At 41.7% G+C, this 24,237-nt stretch overlaps 1 protein-coding gene across 1 annotated transcript in view; it reads left to right on the forward strand.

Annotated features, from left to right (window-relative positions):
* Nucleotides 1-610: 610 nt before the first annotated feature.
* The window catches only part of LOC140463177 (protein-glutamine gamma-glutamyltransferase 2-like), a 75,268-nt gene continuing 51,641 nt past the window's right edge, over nucleotides 611-24,237 (forward strand). The window contains exons 1-5 of the mRNA XM_072556957.1: nucleotides 611-791; nucleotides 1,086-1,265; nucleotides 21,466-21,708; nucleotides 22,875-22,993; nucleotides 23,133-23,261. Of these exons, the coding sequence (XP_072413058.1) occupies nucleotides 782-791; nucleotides 1,086-1,265; nucleotides 21,466-21,708; nucleotides 22,875-22,993; nucleotides 23,133-23,261 (681 nt within the window). The 5' untranslated portion in view covers nucleotides 611-781. The remainder of the gene's footprint in view (nucleotides 792-1,085; nucleotides 1,266-21,465; nucleotides 21,709-22,874; nucleotides 22,994-23,132; nucleotides 23,262-24,237) is intronic.

A 24,237-nucleotide genomic window follows, 5' to 3' on the forward strand; every position in this document is an offset into this window, starting at 1 on the left:
TACCGAGTATGGCGACAAAACGTCTGAAAATGAACCTTCTAGCTCAGCGAGCAAGCCTACATCAAGAAGTAAATTTTGTTTGGCTTCTGCTCTGATGTCTGGTTAGCTCAGTTGGCTGGATGGCTGTTTTTCACTGTAGAGTGGTACTGAAAATATAGGTGTAATTCCTGAACTGGCTGAAGTTATCAGGAATGTCTTGTCTTCTTAACCTTGCCACTTGCCTGCTGTGTGGTGACCCTCAAGGTTAAGCTCACTGCCAGTACTCTTTCTCCAGTAGGACTGTGGTAACTCTACCTTCACAGCCTCTCTCACTCGAATTTAACTTTCTTCTGAGGCTGATTCTACATATTTTCCTGCTTCCCCTCTATGTCTTCTTTGTGTTCTTTACGACATTTAACTTCAAAGATGCATTTATTTTGATTGAAAAGAAGTGACTAAGAATTTCCACCGAATGCAAAGTACTGAGTGATTCAGCAACTCCTTCTCAGTCCAGTGCTGTAGTTTGCTGGCTTTTCCACCCCTTATCCGACCTGGACCCCCAGAGGGAGCTCTTCTATGTAGCCTTGATAAAATATAGAGGGGGGAAAAAAAACTTAATTCATTGCCTCAGCGAGCCTTTAATTTGCATAGGTCAGCTGTTGCTCTTTGTAGGCTTGTTATTCTTTAGATTTACGAGAAGGGGTGGATTGGGTTGGCTATAAAAGTTTTGCAACGGGACGCTCTGCCTGTAGAGTTGGAAGGGGAACGTTGCCTGGTGTGAAACAGCGGAGTGCGAGAGAACATGGCACAAGGTCAGAAGCAATTAACCTGCTGGAGTGCGCGAATGAAGTTATTGTAGCAGCAAAAGTGTGTGTGTGTGTGTGTTCGGGGAGAAGATATGAGGGGCTTTCCTCCAATGTACAGAAAAGTCCTCCAAAGTTACTCTAATAGTTTAATATTCTGAAATCAGAACTAACTGACTGACTCGAGTTCGGCTATTAGAAATTGTCTTGTGCATTCAAACTAAATGGATCGAATAATTATTTGTGAATAGTGAAGATGGGTCTGAGGTTCTCTTACTGTCATTACTTCTGCTTGCTCCCTAGTTATGAGACTAGCATCCACAGATTTCCACTGTGATGTTAACAACAATGCCCACAGGACAGCAGATTTCGGCTACTCCAGGCTGATTGTGAGACGTGGGGATCGCTTCACCGTCACCCTCACATTCTCCGGGCGGGGGTACGAGTCCAAGCGGGATCAGGTCTGCCTGAGTGTGGAAACAGGTAACGGTTCACTGAATTCCAACACCGCTTCCCCGTGTCGTTGTAGAAAAGTCAGAAATTCAACAAAAGGATGTAGCCCCAGGTTCTCCCAAAGTCTCATGCAGCCAATTTTCGCGCAGCAACCTCCCCCCCCCCCCCCCCATACACAACAAAGTGAAAATACTGAGAGTACCCACGTTGTGGAAGCCAAAAACCCCGGATTCTGGAAATTTCAAATAAGGGCAGCAACAACTGGGGAGGCTGTAGTAGAGTTCATGAACTTTAACAGTATTTCTCTCCACTTATGTTTAGCTAATTGAGAGACAAGGGTTGGCCAGGCCATTGGGAGAAATTCCCTGCTCTCCACCAAAAATAATTGCCTGGGAGATGTCTTATATCCAAATTAGATGGAGTAATGTTGTAAATTCTTACTGGAAAGGTGTTTTATATAATAACTATTGTCAGTGAGGTTAGGTTAGAACATTTAATGGACTTCAGTTTAAATTGGTCAAATCGTTTAATAAAGCAGCAGAGAGGGATATCTGGTATGAATGTTTGCAGCACGGTGGCTCAGTGGTTAGCACTGCTGCCTCACAGCACCAGGGTCCCAGGTTTGATTCCAGCCTGGGGTGACTGTCTGTGTGGAGTTTGCACATTCTCCCCGTGTATGTGTGGGTTTCCTCCGGGTGCTCCAGTTTCTTCCCACAATCCAAAGATGTGCAGGTCAGATGAATTGGCCATGCTAAATTGCCCATGGTTTAAGGTGCATTAGTCAGAGGGAAATGGGTCTGGGTGGGTTACTCTTCGGAGGGTCGGTGTGGACTTGTTGGGCCGAAGGGCCTGTTTCCACACTGTAGGGAATCTAACCTAAATTTTTTTTTTCCCAATTGCTCATGTCAACTTATAGATGATGTGTGCCATCAATGTTATTAAGCTAGTTGTATTTAGAAGGATTCCTGGAGAAATATAGGTGTAGAGTCCTCATGTTCACAGAAAAAACTCCTCCTAAATTCCCAACATTGCGCTTCATCAGACTGGTGTTAAGGACAGAGCATTCAGATTGCAATAGATCAACCTCTCCTCTACACTTTAAAACTGAAAGTGAAGGTCCCTCCGCACTATCCCCATCAAACACTCATGGGACAAGTAATATACAGAATTGTATACAGAGTTTAGCACCAACTGCTCTATTAAACTGAAGGTAAAGATCTCTTGACACTGTCCATATCGAACACTCCCAGGGCAGAAACTGCATAAGGTTAGATTCAGAGTAAAACTCCCTCTATTGTTTTAAACTGGAAGTAAACTGAGAGTAAGTCCAGAACTAGAGGGCATAGGTTTAGGGTGGTGGTACATGTATGGAATGAGCTGCCTGAGGAAGTGGTGGAGGCTGGTACATTGAAAAGGCATTTGATTGGGTATATGAATAGGAAGCATTTGGAGGGATATGGGCCGGGTGCTGGCAAGTGGGACCAGATTGGGTTGGGATATCTAGTTGGCGTGGACAGGTTGGGCTGAAGGGTCTGTTTCTGTGCTGTACATCCCTATTACTCTATGACTAAAGCTCCCTTGACACTGTCTTCATTAAACCCATGACAAGATCAAAATTCACACAACACCAGATTATGGTCCAATTTGAAAACACTGCTTTCGAAGCGCTGCTCCTTCATCAGGCACTAGTGAGAGAGGAAGACCTTCGACACAGAATTTATAAGGAAAAGATGGAAGGGTCATACAACTCATGTGAATGAATCGAACACGTCGAAGCTGACTCTTTGTTGGTATGGAGGTGCAGGTTTCGATTGATTAATATGCAAATCCCAAGGCCTCAGTAATTCCTCTTGAGATTTACCTTTTTGAAGGGGCTTCTGAGCTGACGTTCCCTTGAGTTTGTTGGTGGCAGCATTAGGAGCCATTCACTTTGCGCCGTAGAACAGTCTGCATTGAGCCAAATAATAAGGAGCTCCCTTCTGGGATGTTGCTGGGCCAGCCTCCCTCCCGGCAGATATGGGCTTGGGCTTTCATACATTGGAGTTTCAAAACCTGTAGGGAAATTCTACCTTTCCAGTCAGAAAAATGAACATTGTATGTTGTGCCTTGTTTAAAAAAAACATGCCTACAGGTTGTTCTGTCCTACTGTGCATTTCATCAACGCAACTTCGCTGTAACGCAATTGACAAATTGGAATGCTGTTTCTACAAGGCGAACTTTTAAAACATGCACTGGCTGTAACACAATTACAGCACCAACACTTTAATCACTGGTTCTAAAGCATGATTTTTCTGTAATGTGTGGTTACTCAAGGAGTAGTGTAGCACTTACTAACTATATCTCTTATGTTCACATCCAAGTCATTTATATAAATGACAAAAAGTAGAGGACCCAGCACCGATCAGCAGTAGAAGGAGTCAGTGTAGCTCAGCAACACTCAATTCAGAAAGAAAGTTATTCAATTGAACATGTTAGTATTCATGCGTTTTGTACCATTAATTCCTATTGTAAAAATGATTTGAAAATGATCTTTTATTTGTTATCAACCACAAAATTGACTGATTGTGTTTAATTTATGATTCTGTAGCAGTTATGCTTTAAAAACTGGAGGAGATCCAGCAAAGCCTAAATGTAGAATAGACCAAACACAAGTTGCAGAAATACCAGACAAATTGACAATTACTGTATTTTAAAAACAGCATATTGATGCACACTGCTTTGTTATATCCTGCTCTTTGTGCCAGGTGTTATAAAATGTAAGTTTACTTCTTTCTTTAATGTCAAAACTGCTTTGATTTTGTTGAGTAGAAGTGGTATGTTTCTTTAAATTATGCATGGGAAATCATGTCTCACGAACTTGATTGAGTTTTTTTGAAGAAGTAACAAAGAGGGTTAATGAGGGCAGAGTAGTAGACGTGATCCATATGGACTTCAGTAAGGCATTCAAAAAAGGTTCTCCAAGGGAGACTGATTAACAAGGTTAGATCTCATGCAATACAGGGGGAACTAGCCATTCAGATACAGAACTGGCTCAAAGGTAGAAGACAGAGGGTGATGGTGGATGGTTGCTTTTCAGATTGGAAGCCTGTGACCAGTGGAGTGCCACAAGGATCAGTGCTGGGTCCTCTACTTTTTGTCATTTATATAAATGACTTATGTTCACATCCAAGAGATATAGTTAGTAAGTTTGCAGATGACAGCAAAATTGGAGGTGTACTGGACAGCGAAGAAGGTTACCTCTGATTACATCGTTATTTTGATCAGATGGACCAATGGACTGAGGAGTGGCAGATGGAGCTTAATTTAAATAAATGCGAGGTGCTGCATTTTGGGAAAGCAAATGGGAGCAGGACTTATACACTTAATGGTAAAGTCTTGGGAAGTGTTGCTGAACAAAGAGACCTTGGAGTGCAGGTTCATAGCTCCTTGAAAGTAGAATCACAGGTAGATAGGATAGTGAGGAAGGTGTTTGATATGCTTTCCTTTATTGGTCAGAGTATTGAGTACGGGAGTTGGGAGGTCATGTTGCAGCTGTACAGGACATTGGTTAGGTCACTGTTGGAATATTGTGCGCATTTCTGGTCTCCTTATCAGAAGGATGTTGTGAAACTTGAAAAGGTTCAGAAAAAATTACAAGGATGTTGCCAGGGTTGGAAGATTTGAGCTATAAGGAGAGGCTGAACAGGCTGGGGCTGTTTTCCTTGGAGCTTCGGAGGCTGAGGGGTGACCTTATCGAGGTCTATAAAATCATGAGGGGCACGGATAGGATAAATAGACAATTATTTTCCCTGGGGTGGAAGAGTCCAGAACTAGAGGGCATAGGTTTAGGGTGAGAGGGGAAAGATATAAAAGAGACCTAAGGGGCAACTTTTTCACGCAGAGGATGGTACGTGTATGGAATGAACTGCCAGAGGAAGTAGCGGAGGTTAGTACAATTGCAAAATTTAAAAGGCATCTGGATGGGTATATAAATAAGAAGAGTTTGGAGGGATATAGGCCGGGTGGTGGCAAGTGGGACTAGATTAGGTTGGGATATCTGGTCGGCATGGACGGGTTGGACTGAAGGGTCTGTTTCCCTGCTTTCAGAGGGAGGAGCAACATTTCAGAACTTTGATGCTGATATAACAATGGCTCACAAATGTGCATCATGGTTGGTATTTCTCGAGTGTTACAAATTACTTGGGGCAAATTTTGAGAATTTATGATAGGGTAATGTTAGCAACAAATTGAAGCTCAATTATACATCTCCTGTGATTTTTACATCTGAAGAATCATATTCAAGTTCAGCAATTATTGGAAAGGCAAATGGACTAATGCTCTACTTCAAAGGAATGGAATATAAAACTCCAGAGGTCTTCTCAAAAACAAAGAAGGCACTAGTTAGATCACATCTGTCAACTGTGAACAGGTCTGGTCCCATTACGTAAGAAAACTTTATACTGGCATCAGCAGCAGTCTAGAGAAGTTTAACTCAGTTGAATTGGATCAAATTTATTATCATGTGTACTGTGGCACAGTGAAAAGCTTTATCTTGCGAGTAATACAGGCAGATCACACAGTAAGTAGCATAGATATTAATTAATAGGTAAACAGCGGCAAAAACAAAAACACAGATACAGACCAATGTTAAGAGTTTGTGAGTGCATTCAATATTCTATCAACAGTAGGGTAGAAACTGTTGCAAAACTAGCTGGTGTGTGTGTTCAGGCTTCTGTACCTTCTCCCCGGTGGTAAAGGTTGTAGAAAAACATTGCCAGGGTGGGATGGATCTTTGAGAATGCTGGCGACCTTTCCTTGACAGCGGGCCTGGTAGATGGATTCTCTAGATGGGAGGTTGGCCTTTGTGATTGTCCGGGTTGAGTTCACCACTCTCTGTAACCATCTCCAACCTTGAATGGTACAGTTACCATACCAGGTAGTGATATATCCAGACAGAATGCCCTCGATGGCACATCTATAAAAATTGACAAGGGTATTCGCCATCTTGCCAAATTTCCTCAGCTGCCTGAGGAAGAAGAGATGTTGTTGGGCCTTTGTAACCAATGCATCCACATGAAAAGTCAAGAAAGCTTGTTGTGGATGACCACTCCCAGGAGTTTGACACTCTCCACTCATTCCACTTCTGTGCTGTTAATGTGTAAGGGAGCAGGAGTAACATCCCAGCGAAAGTCAACAATGAATTCCTTGGTTTTGCTGGCATTGAGAGCTACGTTGTTCACAGTCCACCATTTTTCCAGGTCTTCCACTTCCCATCTATAGTCTGTTTCATCGCCATCTGAGATTCAACTGACCTAGGTGGTGTCATCAATGAACTTGTAAATGGCATTAGTCTGATCCCATCGCTTTCCTTGGATTCACACGAAGGAAAACTGATCAGACCTCTTATGCAGTTACTATTGGAATAGGTTCATTAGAACTTGTTGGAATAAGTGTTTCCTCTCTGCCGAAGATCTGCTCAAAGCTAGCATAGAAAGCGTTGAGATGATTGGGAGGGATAGGTCATCATCTGCTATCTTGCACTGTCTCTTTTAAGAATCTGTGATGTCATTCAGTCCTTGCCATAGTCACCGGGTATCTGTTTGGGTCTCTAGTTTGGATCGGTATTGGTCCTTAATTGTCTTAATGGCTCTGCGAAGGTCATACTTGGATTCTTTATATTTGAGTGGACTGCTGATCTGAAGGCCTCACACCTGGATTTTAGCAGGTTCTGTATGTCCTAATTCATCCAGACTTTCCTGTTGGGGAACACCCAGATTGAATTCCTCAGAATGCAGTCCTCCACACACTTGCTGATAAAGTCTGTGACAATGGTGGCGTACTCGTCCAAGGTACCTGTGGACTGTTTGAACACGGTCCAATCAGCCGATTCCAGACAGCACCGGAGTTGATCCTTTGCCTCCTCCGACCAGCACTGGGCCTGTATCCACAAGGAGGTCTCCTGCTTGAGCTTTTGGCTGTAAGCCGGGAGAAGAAGCGTGGCATTGTGGTCGGAGTTCTCGAAATGAGGGTGGGGTGTGGAGCGGTAGGCATCCTTCACAGTGGTGTAGCAGTGGTCTGAAATGTTCCGGCCCCTGGTGGGGCAGGTAATGTTCTGGTGGTACTTGGGCAACACCTTCCTTAGATTCTGGGTATAGAAAGACTTAAACTCATCTCCACCTACCTCGATACTGTCCTACTCCCATTGGTCCAGGAACTCCCCACATACATTCGTGATACCACTCACACCCTCCACCTCCTTTAAGACTTCCGTTTCCCTGGCCCCTAATGCCTCATCTTCACCATGGACACCCAGTCCCTCTACACCTCCATCCGCCATGACCAGGGCCTCCAAGCCCTCCATTTCTTCCTCTCCTGATGTCCCCACCAGTACCCTTCCACTGACACTCTTATTTGTTTGGCTGAGCTGGTCCTCACCATCAACAATTTCTCCTTCGAATCCTCCCACTTCCTCCAGACGAAAGGGCTGGCCCTGGGCCCCAGCTTTGCCTGTCTCTTTGTCGGCTATGTAGAACAGTTTATCTTCTGGAGTTACACTGGCACCACTCTCCACCTTTTCCTTCACTACATTGATGACTGCATCAGCGCCACCTTGTGCTCACATGAGGAGGTTGAATAGTTCATCAACTTCACCAACACATTCCACCTTAAATTCACCTGGACCATCTCTGACACCTCCCTCCCCTTTCTGGACCTCTCCATCCCCATCAATGATGACCGACTCAACACTGACATTTTTTTACAAACTCACTGACTCCCACAGCTACCTGGATTACACCTGCTCCCACCTACCTCCTGTAAAAATGCCATCCCATATTCTCAATTCCTCCTCCTCCACCGCATCTGCTCCCAGGAGGACCAGTTCCACCACAGAACACACCAGATGGCCTCCTTCTTTAAAGACCGAAATTTCCCCTCCAACATGATTGAAGATGCCCTCCAACAACATTTCATCCATGACCCACACCGCCGCCTTCAAACCTCACCCCTCCAACCGCAACAAGGACAGAACCCCCCTGGTCTTCACCTCTGGATAAATCGCATCTTCCACCAACATTTCCGCCACATCCAAATGGACCCCACCACCAGGGATATATTTCCCTCCCCACCCCTTTCTGCTTTCCGCAAAGACCATTCCCTCTGCAACTACCTGGTCAGGTCCACGCCCCCCCCTTCAACCCACCCTCCCCTCCTGGCACCTTCCCCTGCCACCACTGGAATTGCAAAATCTGCGTCCACATCTCCCCCCTCGCCTCCATCCAAGGCCCAAAGGAGCCTTCCATATCCACCAAAGCTTCACTTGCACTTCCACACATGTTATTTATTGTATCCATTGCTCCCGATGCAGTTTTCTCTACGTTGGGGAGAGTGGATGCCTTCTCACAGAGTGCATCAGAGAACCCCTCCAGGACACCCACACCAATCAATCCTACCGCCCCATGGCTGAACATTTCAACTCCCCCTCCCACTCTGCTGAGAACATGTAGGTCCTGGGCCGCTTCCACCGCTACTCCCTCACCACCCGACACCTGGAGGAAGAATACCTCATCTTCCGCCTCGTGACCCTTTAATCCCATGGCATCAATGTGGACTTCACCAGTTTCCTCATTTCCCCTCCCCCACTTTACCCCACTTCCAACTTTCCAGCTCAGCACCATCTTCAATACCTGTCCGACCTGTCAATCCTCCTTCCCATCTATCCACTCCACCCTCCTCTCTGACCTATCACCTTTTACCCCCACCTCCATCCATCCATTGCAGTCTCAGCTACCTTCTCCCCAGCCCCAACCCCCTCCCATTTATCTCTCCACCCCTGAGGCCCCCAGCCTGATTCCTCTAGAAGGGCTTTAGCCTGAAACTTCGATTTTTCTGCTCCTCAGGTGCTATCTGACCTGTGCTTTTCCAGCACCACGCTAATCAAGACTTTAACTCTGTTGATTCTGGGTATGGAAAGAAAGAATGGGCATGTGCTCACTGGGGTTTCAAAAAATGAGGTGAGACGTTATTTAAATATCTAAGATTCTTAGGGAACTTGACAGGGTAGATGTGGAAATGCTGCTTCCAACTGCTGGAGACCGCAGGATGAGAGCGAATAATCTCAGAGTATGAGGCCACCAGCTATAAGGAGAATTTCTCTCAGTGAATCTGTGGAATTCTTTACTGCAGAGGGCTGCTAAGGCCGAGGTTGTTAAGAGTATTCAAGGCTGAGAGAAAAAGATTATTTTTAATTAGTAAGGGAATCAAAAGTTAAGGAATAAGGTGGGAAAGTGGAGTTAAGAATAGTCAGGTCAGTCATGATTTTATTGAATGGTAAAGGAGCCATGGTGGGCTGAATCACCGACTCCTGCTCCTATGGTTTCTGGTCTTATGAAGTCATCATGACAAGTTTTGCACACAGTCAAATTTTGCTTGACCTTAAAATTATTTGCCAGTGGAATTCAACGTGAAATGATTTAAAAATAGCTGAAGTGGTGGTGGCCCAGTTAATCTCAAGTAGTTTGTCGCTAATCCTTTCTAATGTCACAGGTTGTCAGTTCTATACTTGGGACACATTTGAAGCTGCATTTTGTTTTTGCTACCTTTTTTTCTCCTTTGAGTATTAATTCAGTTCTCTTTTGAAAGCTACTGTTGAACCCTAGCAGACAATGTATTCCAAATTGTATCCACTCACTGTGTTCAAAACGTTCTTCCTCTGGGTATCTTTTGTTTTGAAGGTCATCTTAAGTCTGTGGGCGGCACGGTGGCACAGTGGTTAGCACTGCTGCCTCGCAGCGCCGGAGACCCGGGTTCAGTTCCCACCTCAGGCGACTGACTGTGTGGAGTTTGCACGTTCTCCCCGTGTCTGCGTGGGTTTCCTCCGGGTGCTCCGGTTTCCTCCCACAGTCCAAAGATGTGCAGGTCAGGTGAATTGGCCATGCTAAATTGCCCGTAGTGTTAGGTAAGGGGTAGATGTAGATGTAGGGGTATGGGTGAGTTACGCTTCGGCGGGGTGGTGTGGACTTGTTGGGCCGAAGGGCCTGTTTCCACACTGTAAGTAATCTAATCTAATCTAATCTAATCGGGTTCCTGGTCTTTTAGCCGTTAGTAACATTTGTTTTACTTTGCCTGAACCCCTCTTAATTTTAAGTGCCCCTTTAAAGTTTCTTTGTTCTACTCTAAGGAGAGCCACACTAGTTGTTTTCCAGTCTATCTACATAACTAATCACACCACCAGAATTATTCTTGTAAATCTCTTCCATATCCTCTTTCAAGCCCATATCAAACAAATTATGTGAGCCCTGGTTCAGCTATTTTGATCGGTTCAAGCAGCTGTTCACACCTCATTAAAATGTGATTCCTGTCCAATTATGGCTGTTTACTTGTCCCCTTCACAAGTTCCAGTCTCTCTTTTACAGTCCAGGTTAACTTTAGTGCTTCATACATACAAAATATGACTGTTGCCAGAATCTGTATTGGTAAAGAATGAATATCCCGACAGGGTCACAGTGTGTTGATGGTCTGAAATATCAGCAATGCTGACGACTTCCACAAGAGGAGGTAATAACTTGTTTCTGGTTTTGAAAAGGTGAAAGCGAGTAAGTCATCTGTAATGAACATCACACTGAAACAGTGAAAAACAACTAACCTAAGAAAGTAGTGTGAAAATAGATAAACATAGTGGAGTAATTTCATAGGAAAGCCCACAGGAAAGATATAGGAAAAATAAAATGAAACGGAAAGTTGTGTTAACTTGTCTCGTACAGCCTGGCCTTTCCCAACTTTCTACATCAGCCAAAAGCACCCAAACACTAAACATATTCAGGGAGACTGCATTTGTGGTCACATGGTTAAGATGATGAATTTGAAATCCATAGGGATTTCCCCACATGGTCTCAATTTAGCTGACTATTCTATAAAGGGTCTTTTTGGCATGAGGTAGTATTCCTAATTGGAGCTTCGAAAATCTGGGTTCCAGTCCCTCCTCAAGATGAGAATATAATGAATGTTGGTCATGATCCATTTGGATGAAAAGGAATCTGGTATCTCTGATCTTGTAACTGTTATGTAATACACAATTTATGAAACATATTTCATCAGTAAGATTATTTGGACTGAGTTGAAATACATCTGAAATGTTTCATTGTTTTCGGTATCACTACTTTATTAGAAGCGACATGTGGTGAATTCAAGCAGAACTACCTCAAACAGGTGAAAAATGTTTTGCCCCTTTATTTCGCTTTATCATAACCAAATTGGTTATGCTTAGATAGATTTAATAGTTTCAGTTTCTTTCTGTAGAAAGAAGTTTGAGGAGTGGTCTAAGGGAGATACAGAGGAATTTAATGGAGTAATTGATGAGAAATGCTTCCACTGGAAGTAGAAGGACACCAAAGCAAGGGATAAAAAATATCAGATGGTCCTTCATATATGTTATTGAAAAAAACAGAGGAAATCTCTTTGCCTAGAGAGGTTAAAATGTGGCATTGAACCATGTGGAATATTTGAGAAAAGTAGTGTAGGTGTCTTTAAAAGGAACCTACAGATCCATGCAAGGAAGAAAGAGGAGAAAGGATAAGCAGTTAGGTGAAATGGAATTAAGCTTGGAAAAAGCTGATGTGCAACATTAACACAAACAAAGGCTAACTGGACAGTCTGGTTGCTTCTGTGCTGTAGATTTTATATAATTCTGTGTAATTTAAATATAAATAAGGTAGATAAATAATAGGACAAAATGATTTAAGTACTTTCCATTTTGACAGTTTGAAAATAAATTGTTTTAGTTGTGCTTTAGCAGAGACATTAAAATGACATGTCTCAGCCAGTGCTATAAACAGAACATATTACATAAACAGAAAACAATCAATTGATTCCTGGTGGGAGTCCCTGCAGTAAAATGCTCTCATTAACTAAATATATGGTTTTAATCTTCTAGTTTGTTGTTTGCTGCCGAGAAAACGAGCCCATTACATTTAAATATATGTTGCTAACATTTGCTTTCAATAGTTCGTACTGAAACATTTGGGCATCCATTCAGTTGTAGATGTTTCAGCTTTGGCATAAAACAAGCATTATTTCAAATGGAAATTAAAAGGAAAGTTGGATAAGGTACGTAACAGACAATCCATTGCCAATGCAAAGTTCCCCATGGTGATTCCGCTATTCATCATCCTAAATCGGTTTTAATACCTCCATTAAAACAGCAGACAGCGGGTGTATTAAAAGTATTATGAATCAATACGTTAATAGAACAAAGGGTATTCTGATTCTTATGTTGTTCAATTCCATAGATTAGACAGATTGTGCAAACTTCACGACATATCACATATCCTGTGTTTGAATCCTGCCATGTCAGATGGTGGAATTTGAATTCAATAAATATGTGGAATTGAGTCTAATGATGAGCATGAATCCATTGTCAATTGTAGGGGGAAATTAAACTATCTGGTTCATTAATGTCCTTCAGGGAAGGAAATTGTCATCTTTAATGTTCTGGCCTATATGTGACTCCAGATCCACAACAATGTGGTTAACTCTTAACTGTCTACTGATAATTAGGAATGGACAATAAATGTTGGACTAGCCAGCAACACCCTCATACCATAAGTTTTAAAAATCACAAAATCAGTTTTATACTAGTGTACTGTCTGTCCATACTGTCTGTATGGAGTTTGCACATTCTCCCCGTGTCTGTGTGGGTTTTCTCTGGGCGCTCCGGTTTCCTCCCATAATCCAAAGATGTGCAGGTTAAGTGAATTGGCCATGCTAAAATTCCCATTGTGTTCAGGGATGTGTAGGTTAGGTGCATTGGTCAGGGTTAAATGTACAATAGTAGGGTAGGGGTGGGTTCCTCTTCGGAGGGTCAGTGTGGACTTGTTGGATCTAATAGCCTGTTTCCACACTTCAGGGATTCTATGATTCCTATGATCATGGGTTCTCCTCCCAGAGATATGACCCTGGCTAAGGGGAAGTTATTGGTGTAGTGAACCAATACTAACTGTGACAATGGTTTGCAAAAATCTGCAACTGATGATTCAATGTTGTTTTGTGTGGATAAAATGCACATATATAGTTATACACTTACTTAAAGTGAACAACTTAACATAGAAAATGGGAATTTGCTGCTTCAATTATTTATTCCACAAACTGTGCATGTTAAAGGACTTCTAATTTAGAAGCTCAGGCTAGAATGAACTATGAGGATGAATTAACTGAACCTTGATTTCACACTGAGACTGAAATGAAAGAGTCTAGGTTACTAAATAGGCATTTTATTTTGATATGTTTGTAAGTAGAAACAAGCCACAAACACAACTGTTTTGTTCACACATTCAATGAAACGAAGAGACATTTGTTTATTCAAACAATAATGGAAATTTGGAACTCCCCGCCCCAAAAACAGTTGTGGGTGCTGAGTCAATTGAAAGTTTAAGATTGAGATGAACAGATCTGGTGTAATGTTAACAGCATGAGGTGACATGAAACAAAGGCATATAACTGGAGCTGAGATACAGATCAACCATGATTTAATTCAATTGGCAGGACAGACTTGAGGTCTGAACAGTCCGAACTGTTCCTTAATTTAAGAAGTAAAACTGAAAAGATTGGAGTACTCTGTGCAGTTTTGATTCCCTTATTTGGCAAAGGATATAGTTGTAATTCAGAGGAGGTTCACTGCATTGATTCAAGTGATCAGGCATTTGGCTTATGAAAGGAGATTGAGCAGTTTAGACTTACATACTCTCTGGAGTTCAGAAGAATGAAAGGTGATCTGAATGAAGTCAATAAATGCTAAAGGGGCTTGACAAAGTCGACGTAGAAAGGATGTTCCTCCATGTGGGGCAGTCTAGAATGAGTGGTGATTGTTTTAAGATAATGCGTAAGAGATTTAAAACAGAAATGAGGAAAAGTTCGCTTTAAGGGTTGTGAATCTGCGAGGTGATGCATTTTGGAAGGGCTAATGCAGGAGGGAAGTATAAAGTAAATGACAGAACCCTTCGAAGATTTAACATACAGAAATATGTAGGTGTACAGGTCCACAGTTCTGTGAATGTGATAATGTGAGTGGATAAGGTGGTTAAGAAGGCATATGGTATGCTTGCATTTATCAGTTAGGGACATAGAGTATAAAAGTTGGCAAGTCATGTGTAGCTGTACAGAGGGAGAAGGTGAGGACTGGTAATCAGAGTCGAGAGTATGATGCTGGAAATTCCTGATGCCTGATTCCTTATGCCTGAAACATTGATTCTTCTGTTCCTTGGATGCTACCTGACCTGCTGTGCTTTTCCAGCACCACACTCTTGACTGCAGCTGTACAGAGCCTTAGTTAGGCCACATTTGGAATATTGTGTACAGTTATGGTTGCCAAATTACCTGAAGGATGTGGAGGCTTTGGAGAAGGTACAGAAATGGTTTATCAGGATGTTGCCTGGTTTGGAGGATATTAGCTACGAGGAGAGATTGGACAAACTTGGTTCATTTTCAATCGAACATTGAAGGATGAAAGGCAACCTGATAAAAGTTTACAAAATTGAGAGGCACAGATAGAATGGATAGTTAGAGTCTTTTTCCTGAGATAGAGATGACAATTACTGGGAGACATAGGTTTAAGGTAAAAAGGGGAAAGTTTAAACGAGATGTGAAAGGCAAGTTTCTTACACAGAGGGTGTTCAGTGCCAAGAATGTACTGTCAGAGGAGCTGGTGAAGGCAGATACAAAATCAATATTTAAGCTGCATCTTAACAGGTATATAAATAGGCAGGGAATAAAGGGATTTGGACTGTGTAGAGATAAAAGGATTTTTCCTTGAGAAAGGCATCATGTTTCAACATAAGCTTGGTGGGCCGAAGGGCCTGTTTTTGTGTTGTTCTATTCTTTGTTCTTTGAGACAAAGGATGAACTGAAACCATAGATGAGGAATAGTTTTGTGATACGGTGAATTGGTGCTGCTGAAGTGAAAGGTTGGGAGTGTTCATGTGATGGCACATTGCAATGAGCGTCGATCTTGGGATATGGTGAGAAAATTTCTTTGAGGTCTGCTGAAGACTAAGCCGATATTTGCAGCAGTGAGTGAATCCAAAGCAGCAAGGGTGGAACTTCTGTTGGAATGCATGCCGAATAAATTCACAACTGGAGACAGTTGCTGAGGAAGGAGTTGTGGTTGTGAAAGTGAGTTTTGGATAAGTTACCTGATCGAATACGAGGAGGGAAATGAAAAACAATGAAGGTGAATGAGGTACAAGAAATGAACAAAGGTCCCAAACATTGGAGAGAAAAATGGAACACTTCAAACAGGGCATTCCTGGAAAAGAGATGGAATGAATTAAACATGCAAAAGCTGTGGATTATGACATTTCTTTTAATCCTGCAAGGGGTTGTGGGTGTCACTGGATGGGCCAGTACTTGTTGCTGGTCCCTAATTGCCCTTGAAATGTGTGGCTTGCTGGAATGCTTCAGGGGCAGTTGAGGGTCAAACACATTGTTGCCGGTTTGGACTCACATGTAGGTCAGGTAGGAGAAAGTGAGGACTGCAGGTGATGGAGATCAGTCGAGAGTGTGGTGCTGGAAAAATACAGCAGGTCAGGCAGCATCTGAGGAACAGGAGAATCGATGTTTCAGGCATATGCACGTCATTCCTGATGAAGGACTTATGCCCAAAACGTCTATTCTCCTGCTCCTCAGCCTGACTTGCTGTGTTTTTCCAGCACCTCATTCAACTCACATGTAGGTTAGACGAGGGAAAGTCCATGAAAAGATCAGCCAAGGTCTTATTGAATGGCAGAGCAGGCTCAAAGGGCCCAATGGCCTACTCCTGCTCCTTGTTCTTATGTTCGAGGGAAAGATTTCCTTCCCTATAGAACATTAGAAAAGTGAATTTTCTTTACGATGATCAATGATAGTTTCGTAGTCACCATTAATGAGATGAACAGTGTATGTTTTGAGTTTACCGTTTGAATTTAAATTCCACCAACAGCAGTGGTTGGATCTGAACTCCTGCCCCAGAGGACCTGAACCTCGAAGAGTCCAGTAACATTACCAGCAAATGCAATGGAAAATGCTGGTGACTTTCAGGAGGTCAGGTAGTATCTGTGGAGAGAGAATCTGAGTTAATGGGCTGTGTTTTACAGGGGTGTGGACTGTCCACCCTGTGCCCGCTGTAAGAAGGTTGGCTGGTTGCTGTTGTGCCCGGCAGAAGCCTTACCCACGATCTGAGTGGCTGGCAATAGTCCCAGTGCCAGAACCCGGAACGCGGGCAGGAGCAGGAAGGAGAAGGTAGCTGTCCAAAACATGAACCAAAAACAAATTTTCTTCTCTGCAGGTGTAAAGAATCATAAATTCCATTTGCAGTTGAGTAGCAACATTCCTCGAGAGCAGCCTTTGCTGTTCTGATTAAAGATCGTTGGTCAGCAGTGTTAATGTGGCTTCTCTTTGCTGTCTGACCTGCTGAATATTTCCAGCATTTTATATTTTATTTTGATTTTCAGCATCCAGAGTTTTGCCATCATGCCAGAACTCTGGATTCAGAAAGCCCAGTCTGAGGGAGGGGTGTGCAAGTTCCATGATTATTCCATGCACAGTGCAAATGTATTTTGAGAGAGTTAAGTGCAGTTTCATGGTCTATAACTTATAACAAAAGAGATTCCATTACATATGAATCTGTGCTTGCATTTATGAAGAATTTGTGTGGTAAATATTGAAATAAAAAAAACCTTTCAATGGAGTGCGCAATTCCTCTGAAATTGGTGTGAAACAAAGGAGAGGGGACTTTACTATAAATGTGTCTTAATTTCCCCAATCTCCTAGTCTCTTGAAATCCTCGGTAGTGGCCTGATTGCTCTCACCATACTGTTGCTTCATTGACGTGTATTTTGGTTATTCGTTCCCATTGGAAACTTTGCCCAGTCTGCCTCCGTGCACTGATAGTTTTTTCTTCAATGTCTCTACTTTTTCCAAGTCTAAATGCCTGTATTTGTCCTTGACATCACCAAATTGGCCCAAGCCCTACTGAAAACATTGGCCTACAATGTCTGAGCCTAAGGCTTAAGATGTCCTGCACCAGCATGACTAATACATCAAGGGGTCACATTAAGCAAACGGAATGGCTTAGCACACAGCCACACTTCATTCATGCTGGTGGACTTTAATGGCTTTTATCCACCTGGAATCTCATGACAAACCTGTACAAGAACATGTAGCATCCACAGTATAAGAGTATCACACGAATGAACTCTGAGTTTCAAAAGGACTTTCTTCTTTTTGAACAGTTTTTTTTTTAACCTATGTTGGAACTGTTCAACTCAGACTGCCAGTCTTTGTTTGATCCCTGGCCCATGTTTTGTGAATCAGTGGTTTGAGTTAAAATAAACTGTAAGCATCCTTCTGCTTGAGTCTACTGCTTGCAGTTTGTGCCTGTCATGTTTATTCTGTCATTGAGCCACCTTAGATCTCTTGTCAACTTAACATGCTAAAAGAGATCAAGACAACAACAGCAAGTAATAATCAGAAGTTAAGCCTGAATCTTTGCTCCTGGGTCTGAAGCACAGAATAGGCACAGTTCCTGCCTCACCAATTCTGTGAACTTTATATCCAAAAGTATTGCTCTGGTGCTTTGAATATTTGCTGGCCTCAGTGGGGGAGGAGCTGTGTGGTGAATTTTGTGGGAGTCATGGCAGGCAACCCCTGAATGAATGCAAACTGGACGTAAAGTCTGCCTCAGTGCACTGACAGTTTGTTGAAGTTCTTTTCAAAATAAATTACGCAGTAGTTTTGCAGCCCTTTTACCTCCCATCACACAGTTCCCAAGCCTCCTCTATGCCATTTTATGCCCCCACCTCCATTCTGAAATCTCAGAACTTCCAAGTCAACCTGCCCACCTCCTTACCATTATAGACTCTGTGCTAATGTAGTGTCAATCTATGCCCCTTCAGCATTTCTGCTTACAGTTACCGTGCCAATTCATCAAGCATCCATCATGGGAAGTCCTCAGAAACCATGCAGAAATTTGATAAAGTAACATTCTCAGATGTCTATAGAGGAATTTGCTTACTTAAAAATATCTGCATGAATGAAAAACCACTCATTGCATTTAACTTATTTTAATCCATTCTAAAAACAAGGTTTGGACTTCACCATACTATACCAAAACTACTATGACTAGTTACCATTATAACCCCTTGGAGCTGTTGACTAAACTGTGAAATGAGAAAAACAACCCTCTGATAATGAGAGGTTTTGAAATCAGTCATACAGGCACTAGCCCTGTAGTGATAAACCTCAGGCTTATGTCAGCATAGAGTAAAATAACACTTTTTTTCAAACAGTTAAAGAGCAGAAGTTTTAAATGGCTTGACAGCTTATTTTGCCTATTTCTTTTGACACCAAATTTTGGCTAACTTTTTTGACAGTTCTCTCGACAATTCTAGTGAATTAATGCATTTTTTGTGCTCAGTTGTGGGTCTATTTTGAACAACCCCACACAATGCCACACCTTTCCCAAAGAGTACCTGACATCAGTCAAACCTGAACTGGGACCATAACCCAAAATGATGTCAAGCAACTCCACAAAATTTATGACTTGCTCCTTCCCGGCCTAATCTGCTAATGTTGTCCTAGTGGTTGTTAATAAGACATGACTGGAGGCAGTCGTGGCTTGGTCTCAGTGAACCACGGGTTGACAAATGCTGACCTGCTTTATAATTCACTGTCCCACTTCCCACACACCATAAAAATGGTGGTGGCTGTGTTTGTGAGTGGAACAGATTCCAGTCTCCTAAGCCATTCTAACAAAAACTGAGGGGCAGCATGAAAATGTTGGGCTGAGGATATAAAATGGGGACTGTCTGTCTCTTGTGGTGACAGGTGGCTGTGGCACCAGAATCTTCTTACTTAGATTTAAGATGAACTTGACTGAATCTTAGTATGGATGGTCTGCTTTACCCGATGCATTGATAGATTTAAGATGACAATTTGACTAGCTGGAATCTCTTTCAACATGGTTATGAGATTAGATTAAAATGTGCTCGTGTTCAGTTCAGAATGCAGGTAATTTGAAAAAGCCTGGGAGGATGAGAAACAACAAAGTAACATGACAGGTACATGCAAAGTGTCTGTAACTGTCACAGATGCAGGTTAAAGCTTCCATCTATGGAGACTGTTGCATCTAAACAAAGTGGCCATTTTGCCCACAGGAATTTCCACATTCGGTGAGACACAATTGACCGAGTACAATTGCTGATATGTATAGGCAGGATATTTTGCCATACCACTAGAAAACTGCCTACTTTAATTTAAATAGTTCAATTGAATCTTCAAACATTTCCTGATCCACCAGAACCTCAGATAAAAGTTATTCATTTGGAGATAGTGGAGTATCTAATGAAATGGTATTTTTGGAGTACTACTTTTCAAAAGTCTAAAAACATTTTCATTCTGGATATCTAGACTTTAATTTAATTCAGTTTTGGATAGTATCTTTAATGATCCATTAGCTGGTCCTGAGGTCCCTCAGCAGATTTGTTAGTGCATCTTGTAGGCCTCTGGTACCTCATCCTGGAGATTAGTCATTGAGCAGAAGATAGATAAATCAGCTTGCAGAATCATGTCTTTCCCTTTGTGAGGTTCAGTGCTTAAGGCACTTTATAAACACACTGGTCACTTCTGATGGCTGGAGCCATAAACTGCAGCTTTTAGTGAGGGAAGGCCTGGTCACTAAATTGAAGAAAACTGACTACCCCCATAACACTGTGGGCAGTATTGTCTGAGAGCTGTCAGCCTGTTGGTAGAGGCAAAAAACTTTTTTTAACCCAACTTCTGAAAGACATTTTTCTGCTGAACATTAATGTGCAAATGTTCATTATTTCTAAGAAAATCCTAAGTTGTCCAAAACACTCCTGTGAATCCCCTTGCAATGCCTTGGTCTATTAAAATTGTACTTTATACGATGTTATTATAAGGCAGATTCTGCTGTACATTGAAAATGTGTTGTTAGTTCACATCATTTAAATCGCAAGATCCTTTCTTGCTTTGAACATTGCCCAAGTGTATTAATTTCAACAGAATTGAGAAATATGGCAGTTTATTTTATTTAAATTGATTGTACCATTGTTCAACAGTGGTTGGTTTGTTTTTCTCGTGATATTATCACAGCAGATGTTTGGCTCACGCCTTTCTTGTGAATCCTACACCCATTTGAGAGGCAAAGGAAGCCTCCGTGCTCGATCTGAAAGATGACATCTCTGAAAGTGCAGATTATTTTCTCAAATCTCTGATGGAGGGCTTGAACCTGCAATTGTGTGACTCAAAGATGCAACTACCACCCTGAGCCAAAGCCAATGTATTTTAGAAGTACCTGACTGGAAATAATCTGTTGAAATTAGTGAGAGAACAGAGCAGGAGAATAACTAACTAGTTTTACATGGTGACATCAGAAATAGCTAGCCCATAGTCTTTTCACTTTTGTTCTCAAAGGAAGATCACAAAATGGTCCACAGCTGGTACTGGTAGACATCTCATGAGAAAGATAAAACTAATTTGAGGTGACTTAACAAAAATCATTTAATAATGCACGGTCATTATATCTCACTTGACAAACCAGTGAATGCAGCCAAGTTGTCAGAAGAGACTTCGATCAGAGGCAAATCATTTTCTCAAATTCAATGCAAAGAGTTGATGAGTGAATTATATTGGAGCAATTTGCCAGTATTGAGTTCTCAATTTCTGAAGATCAGATGGCTGAAAGCTCATAACCTATCTGCTCTCTTACCTGCAGTCTGATTGTACATTCAATTTCCCTTTTTTTCATGTTTCAGTGTTGCAAAGGAAAAATGAAAAACAAGGTTTGTAAAGCATGTATACAGGAAAATAATTTATGAGGTAATAATAATCGATAATAAAAACTTAGAATTATTAGTTGATGAGTTTAGTCACATTTGACCATAGGAGAAAGTGAGGACTGCAGATGCTGGAAATCAGAGTTGAACAGTGTGATGCTGGAAAAGTACAGTCGTTCAGGCAGCATCCAAGGAACAGGAGAGTCGACATTTCAGGCTTAGGCCCGACCTGATGAAGGGCTTATGCCCAAATCATCGACTCTCCTATTCCTCGGATGCTGCCTGACCGACTGTGCTTTTCGAGCACCATACTCTTTGACATTTGACCATAGACCTAAATCCCTTTGAATAGTTACAAGATAAACTCGCAGTGATGACATTTCTGCTAAGAATCTAATTCATGTTCTGAATTCTGTCTTTTATTTCAGGTTGGGTACCTTCAGAAACAGCTGGAACGAAAGCCAAGATGTCGCTGTCAAATACACTGGTTGCAAATAAATGGAATGCTGCTGTTGTAAGCAATATCGGGAACAAGCTATCCCTGTCCATATGTTCACCTGCCAATGCCAAGATCGGGTTTTACACTCTAACATTGCAATGCACAACACAAGGCCAATCTGCATGGTTTGACCTTGGACAAATCATTTTGCTCTTCAATCCATGGTGCCCAGGTATGATACTTATTGAAAGATCCTAACATAACATCTGAGCTGTGTGATACATAAGTGTTATGTTATCCAGAAGACATGTACATTCTGAGAGCAAATAAGAAAGCTTGTTAGTTCGTATGTGCTCAGTTATAATGAGAGTTTCATAGTTGTATTAAAACAAAGAACTGTGGTTGCTGGAAATCTGAAACAAAAGCAAGCATTGCTGGAGAAACTCAGCAGATCTGGCAGCATCTGTGGAGAAAGAAAGAGTTAATGTTTCAGGTCCAGTGAAGATACATTTCTTGAAAACGTATCAATCGTTAAATAAAATGGTTTGAGCAATTGTATGGGGTTACAACCCTCTGTGTATAATTCCTCATATTTTAAAGTGAGATCATCTTTGTTGAGACAAGCAATGGCCATTTAGGGGAATAAAACATTTTTCTTCTTTCTTTAATTATTCTTTTTGCTCTGATGTACATCCAGTATCAGCATTGGTATGGGCCAGATGAAGTATCCTTTCCCTCCTTAGTAGTTCAGTTGCAAACTCAGGAGAAATTCCTATGTATGTTTCTTGTCTCAAGATTAGGCATCCTCTGCAATTTCAAATTCTCAAATTGTGCAGAATGATTATCATTTTGTGTTAAGGACAATATTCAATAGTATTTCGATCATATTTACTTCAGATTATTGAATTCAGATCAGCATCTGAATTTACATTGCAGTAGTCCTAATCATTAGTGGATTCAAATCAAGATCCTTAAAAGAAAGGGCAGTGAAAAACATCTAATTTCCTTAACTTGTAAGGGTACTCCATGCCCATAAGTTTGTGTTTGTTTGACCAACATCAGGAGGAGCTGTTATTAAGTTGGTTGACTCACTAATGTTGGCAGTTGTTATACTGTTTGTTAGTTATTGTGACTTCTATAATGGCTCATGAAAACTATGCCCCAGAAACTCCTCTCAGTCAGTCTCAAAGTATCCCTCATAGGCTTGATTACCATGACTATTTATATTGGATATTTGAATTGGATTGCCTGTCTTTCTGTTATTGTCTACATCCAGCTCCAAAAGGGGACTCATCCTACTATCTGTTTTACCTTTGAAGTTTACAGACACAAATGACAGGAACTGCAAGTATTCCTGGAATGGCTAACCTCCTCAAGATTCTTGTTTCAAATTTTCAGATGATGCTGTCTTCCTAGACGATGAGAATCAACGGAAGGAATATGTATTGAATGATCAGGGATTGCTCTTTCAAGGTTCAAAGAACCACATTGTAACCATGGCTTGGAATTTTGGTCAGGTACTGAAGAAGTTAACTTTTTTTCGTCAGCTTCAGTGAAAAAGTAGCTGAGAAGAATAAGCATAGACGCACATAATTAATCAATTCTGATTTTATCCTCATTATTGCTGCACATGTTATTGTTGATTCTTGCTTTCAGTTTGAATATGGTATTGTGGATATTTGCTTGAAAGTACTGGATAACAGTTTGAACTTCAAGGAAAATCAGGAGGAGGACTACTCCCGCAGAAATGATCCCATTTATATCAGCAGGATTGTGACAGCCATGGTAAGTACTGAAACCCAATGCCTTCTGCTTCCATTATAATTTAATTACCTCAGTAGGGAGGAAATTAACTGTTCTATATCTGTTTGTCCACTGTTATCTTTCCAAAGATCATCATAGAATTTTTATGAAAAGAAGTGAAATAATAGGATTCATGAATCCACTTTGAATTTTCCAGCTGGCAAAATCTATGTTACCAGAATTGGTGATGCTTTAAGTGACACTGTAAATCTATACTAATCACTGATAACCAAGTAAAGGCGAACAGAGATTAAATCTTCTCCAGTACTTTATGATAAGGAACTGTCTGCGGGGTATGCTGATTTCAGGTCTGCAGAATGGACAGATTTGGGTTCATGTCCTAAGACTCCAATGAACTGAATTCACAAAGCCAGATGGCATGTCGTAGGTGACTGCACATCCCTGTAACAAGTGAAGAATAAGAACATCGAGCACCCTAATGGAAACAGCTGGGACCCGGAAACAGCTGGGACCCGGAAACAGCTGGGACCCGGAAACAGCTGGGACCCAGAAACAGCTGGGACCCAGAAACAGCTGGGACCCGGAAACAGCTGGGACCCGGAAACAGCTGGGACCCAGAAACAGCTGGCATTCCATATTGATTTGGGAAGGGAGGTAACTGAAAATACTAACATTCTTAAGGAAAGTCCAGAAACAATTGTGTCTTACAGGTTGTCTTAATGATGGTGATAACTGAATGAATCAGAGACCCACCCAGATTGCAGAGTGAATCTGCATCTACTGGTTTGGTAGATACCTATGGTCTAATTTGAAATTGCTCACGCAGCAAGTGGCTGCACATTAACAATCTCTTTAATGTCTAAGTTGTGATCCTGTATCTCCTATAAATATCTAAAATAAATATACTGACCAATTATAGATTTCATGGAGTTGTACAGCTTTGAAACAGACCCTTCAGTCTAACTTGTCCAATCTGATCAGCTATACTAAGTTAATT

Source organism: Chiloscyllium punctatum, chromosome 37 (assembly GCF_047496795.1).
Source record: "Chiloscyllium punctatum isolate Juve2018m chromosome 37, sChiPun1.3, whole genome shotgun sequence".
Lineage (NCBI taxonomy): Eukaryota > Metazoa > Chordata > Chondrichthyes > Orectolobiformes > Hemiscylliidae > Chiloscyllium > Chiloscyllium punctatum.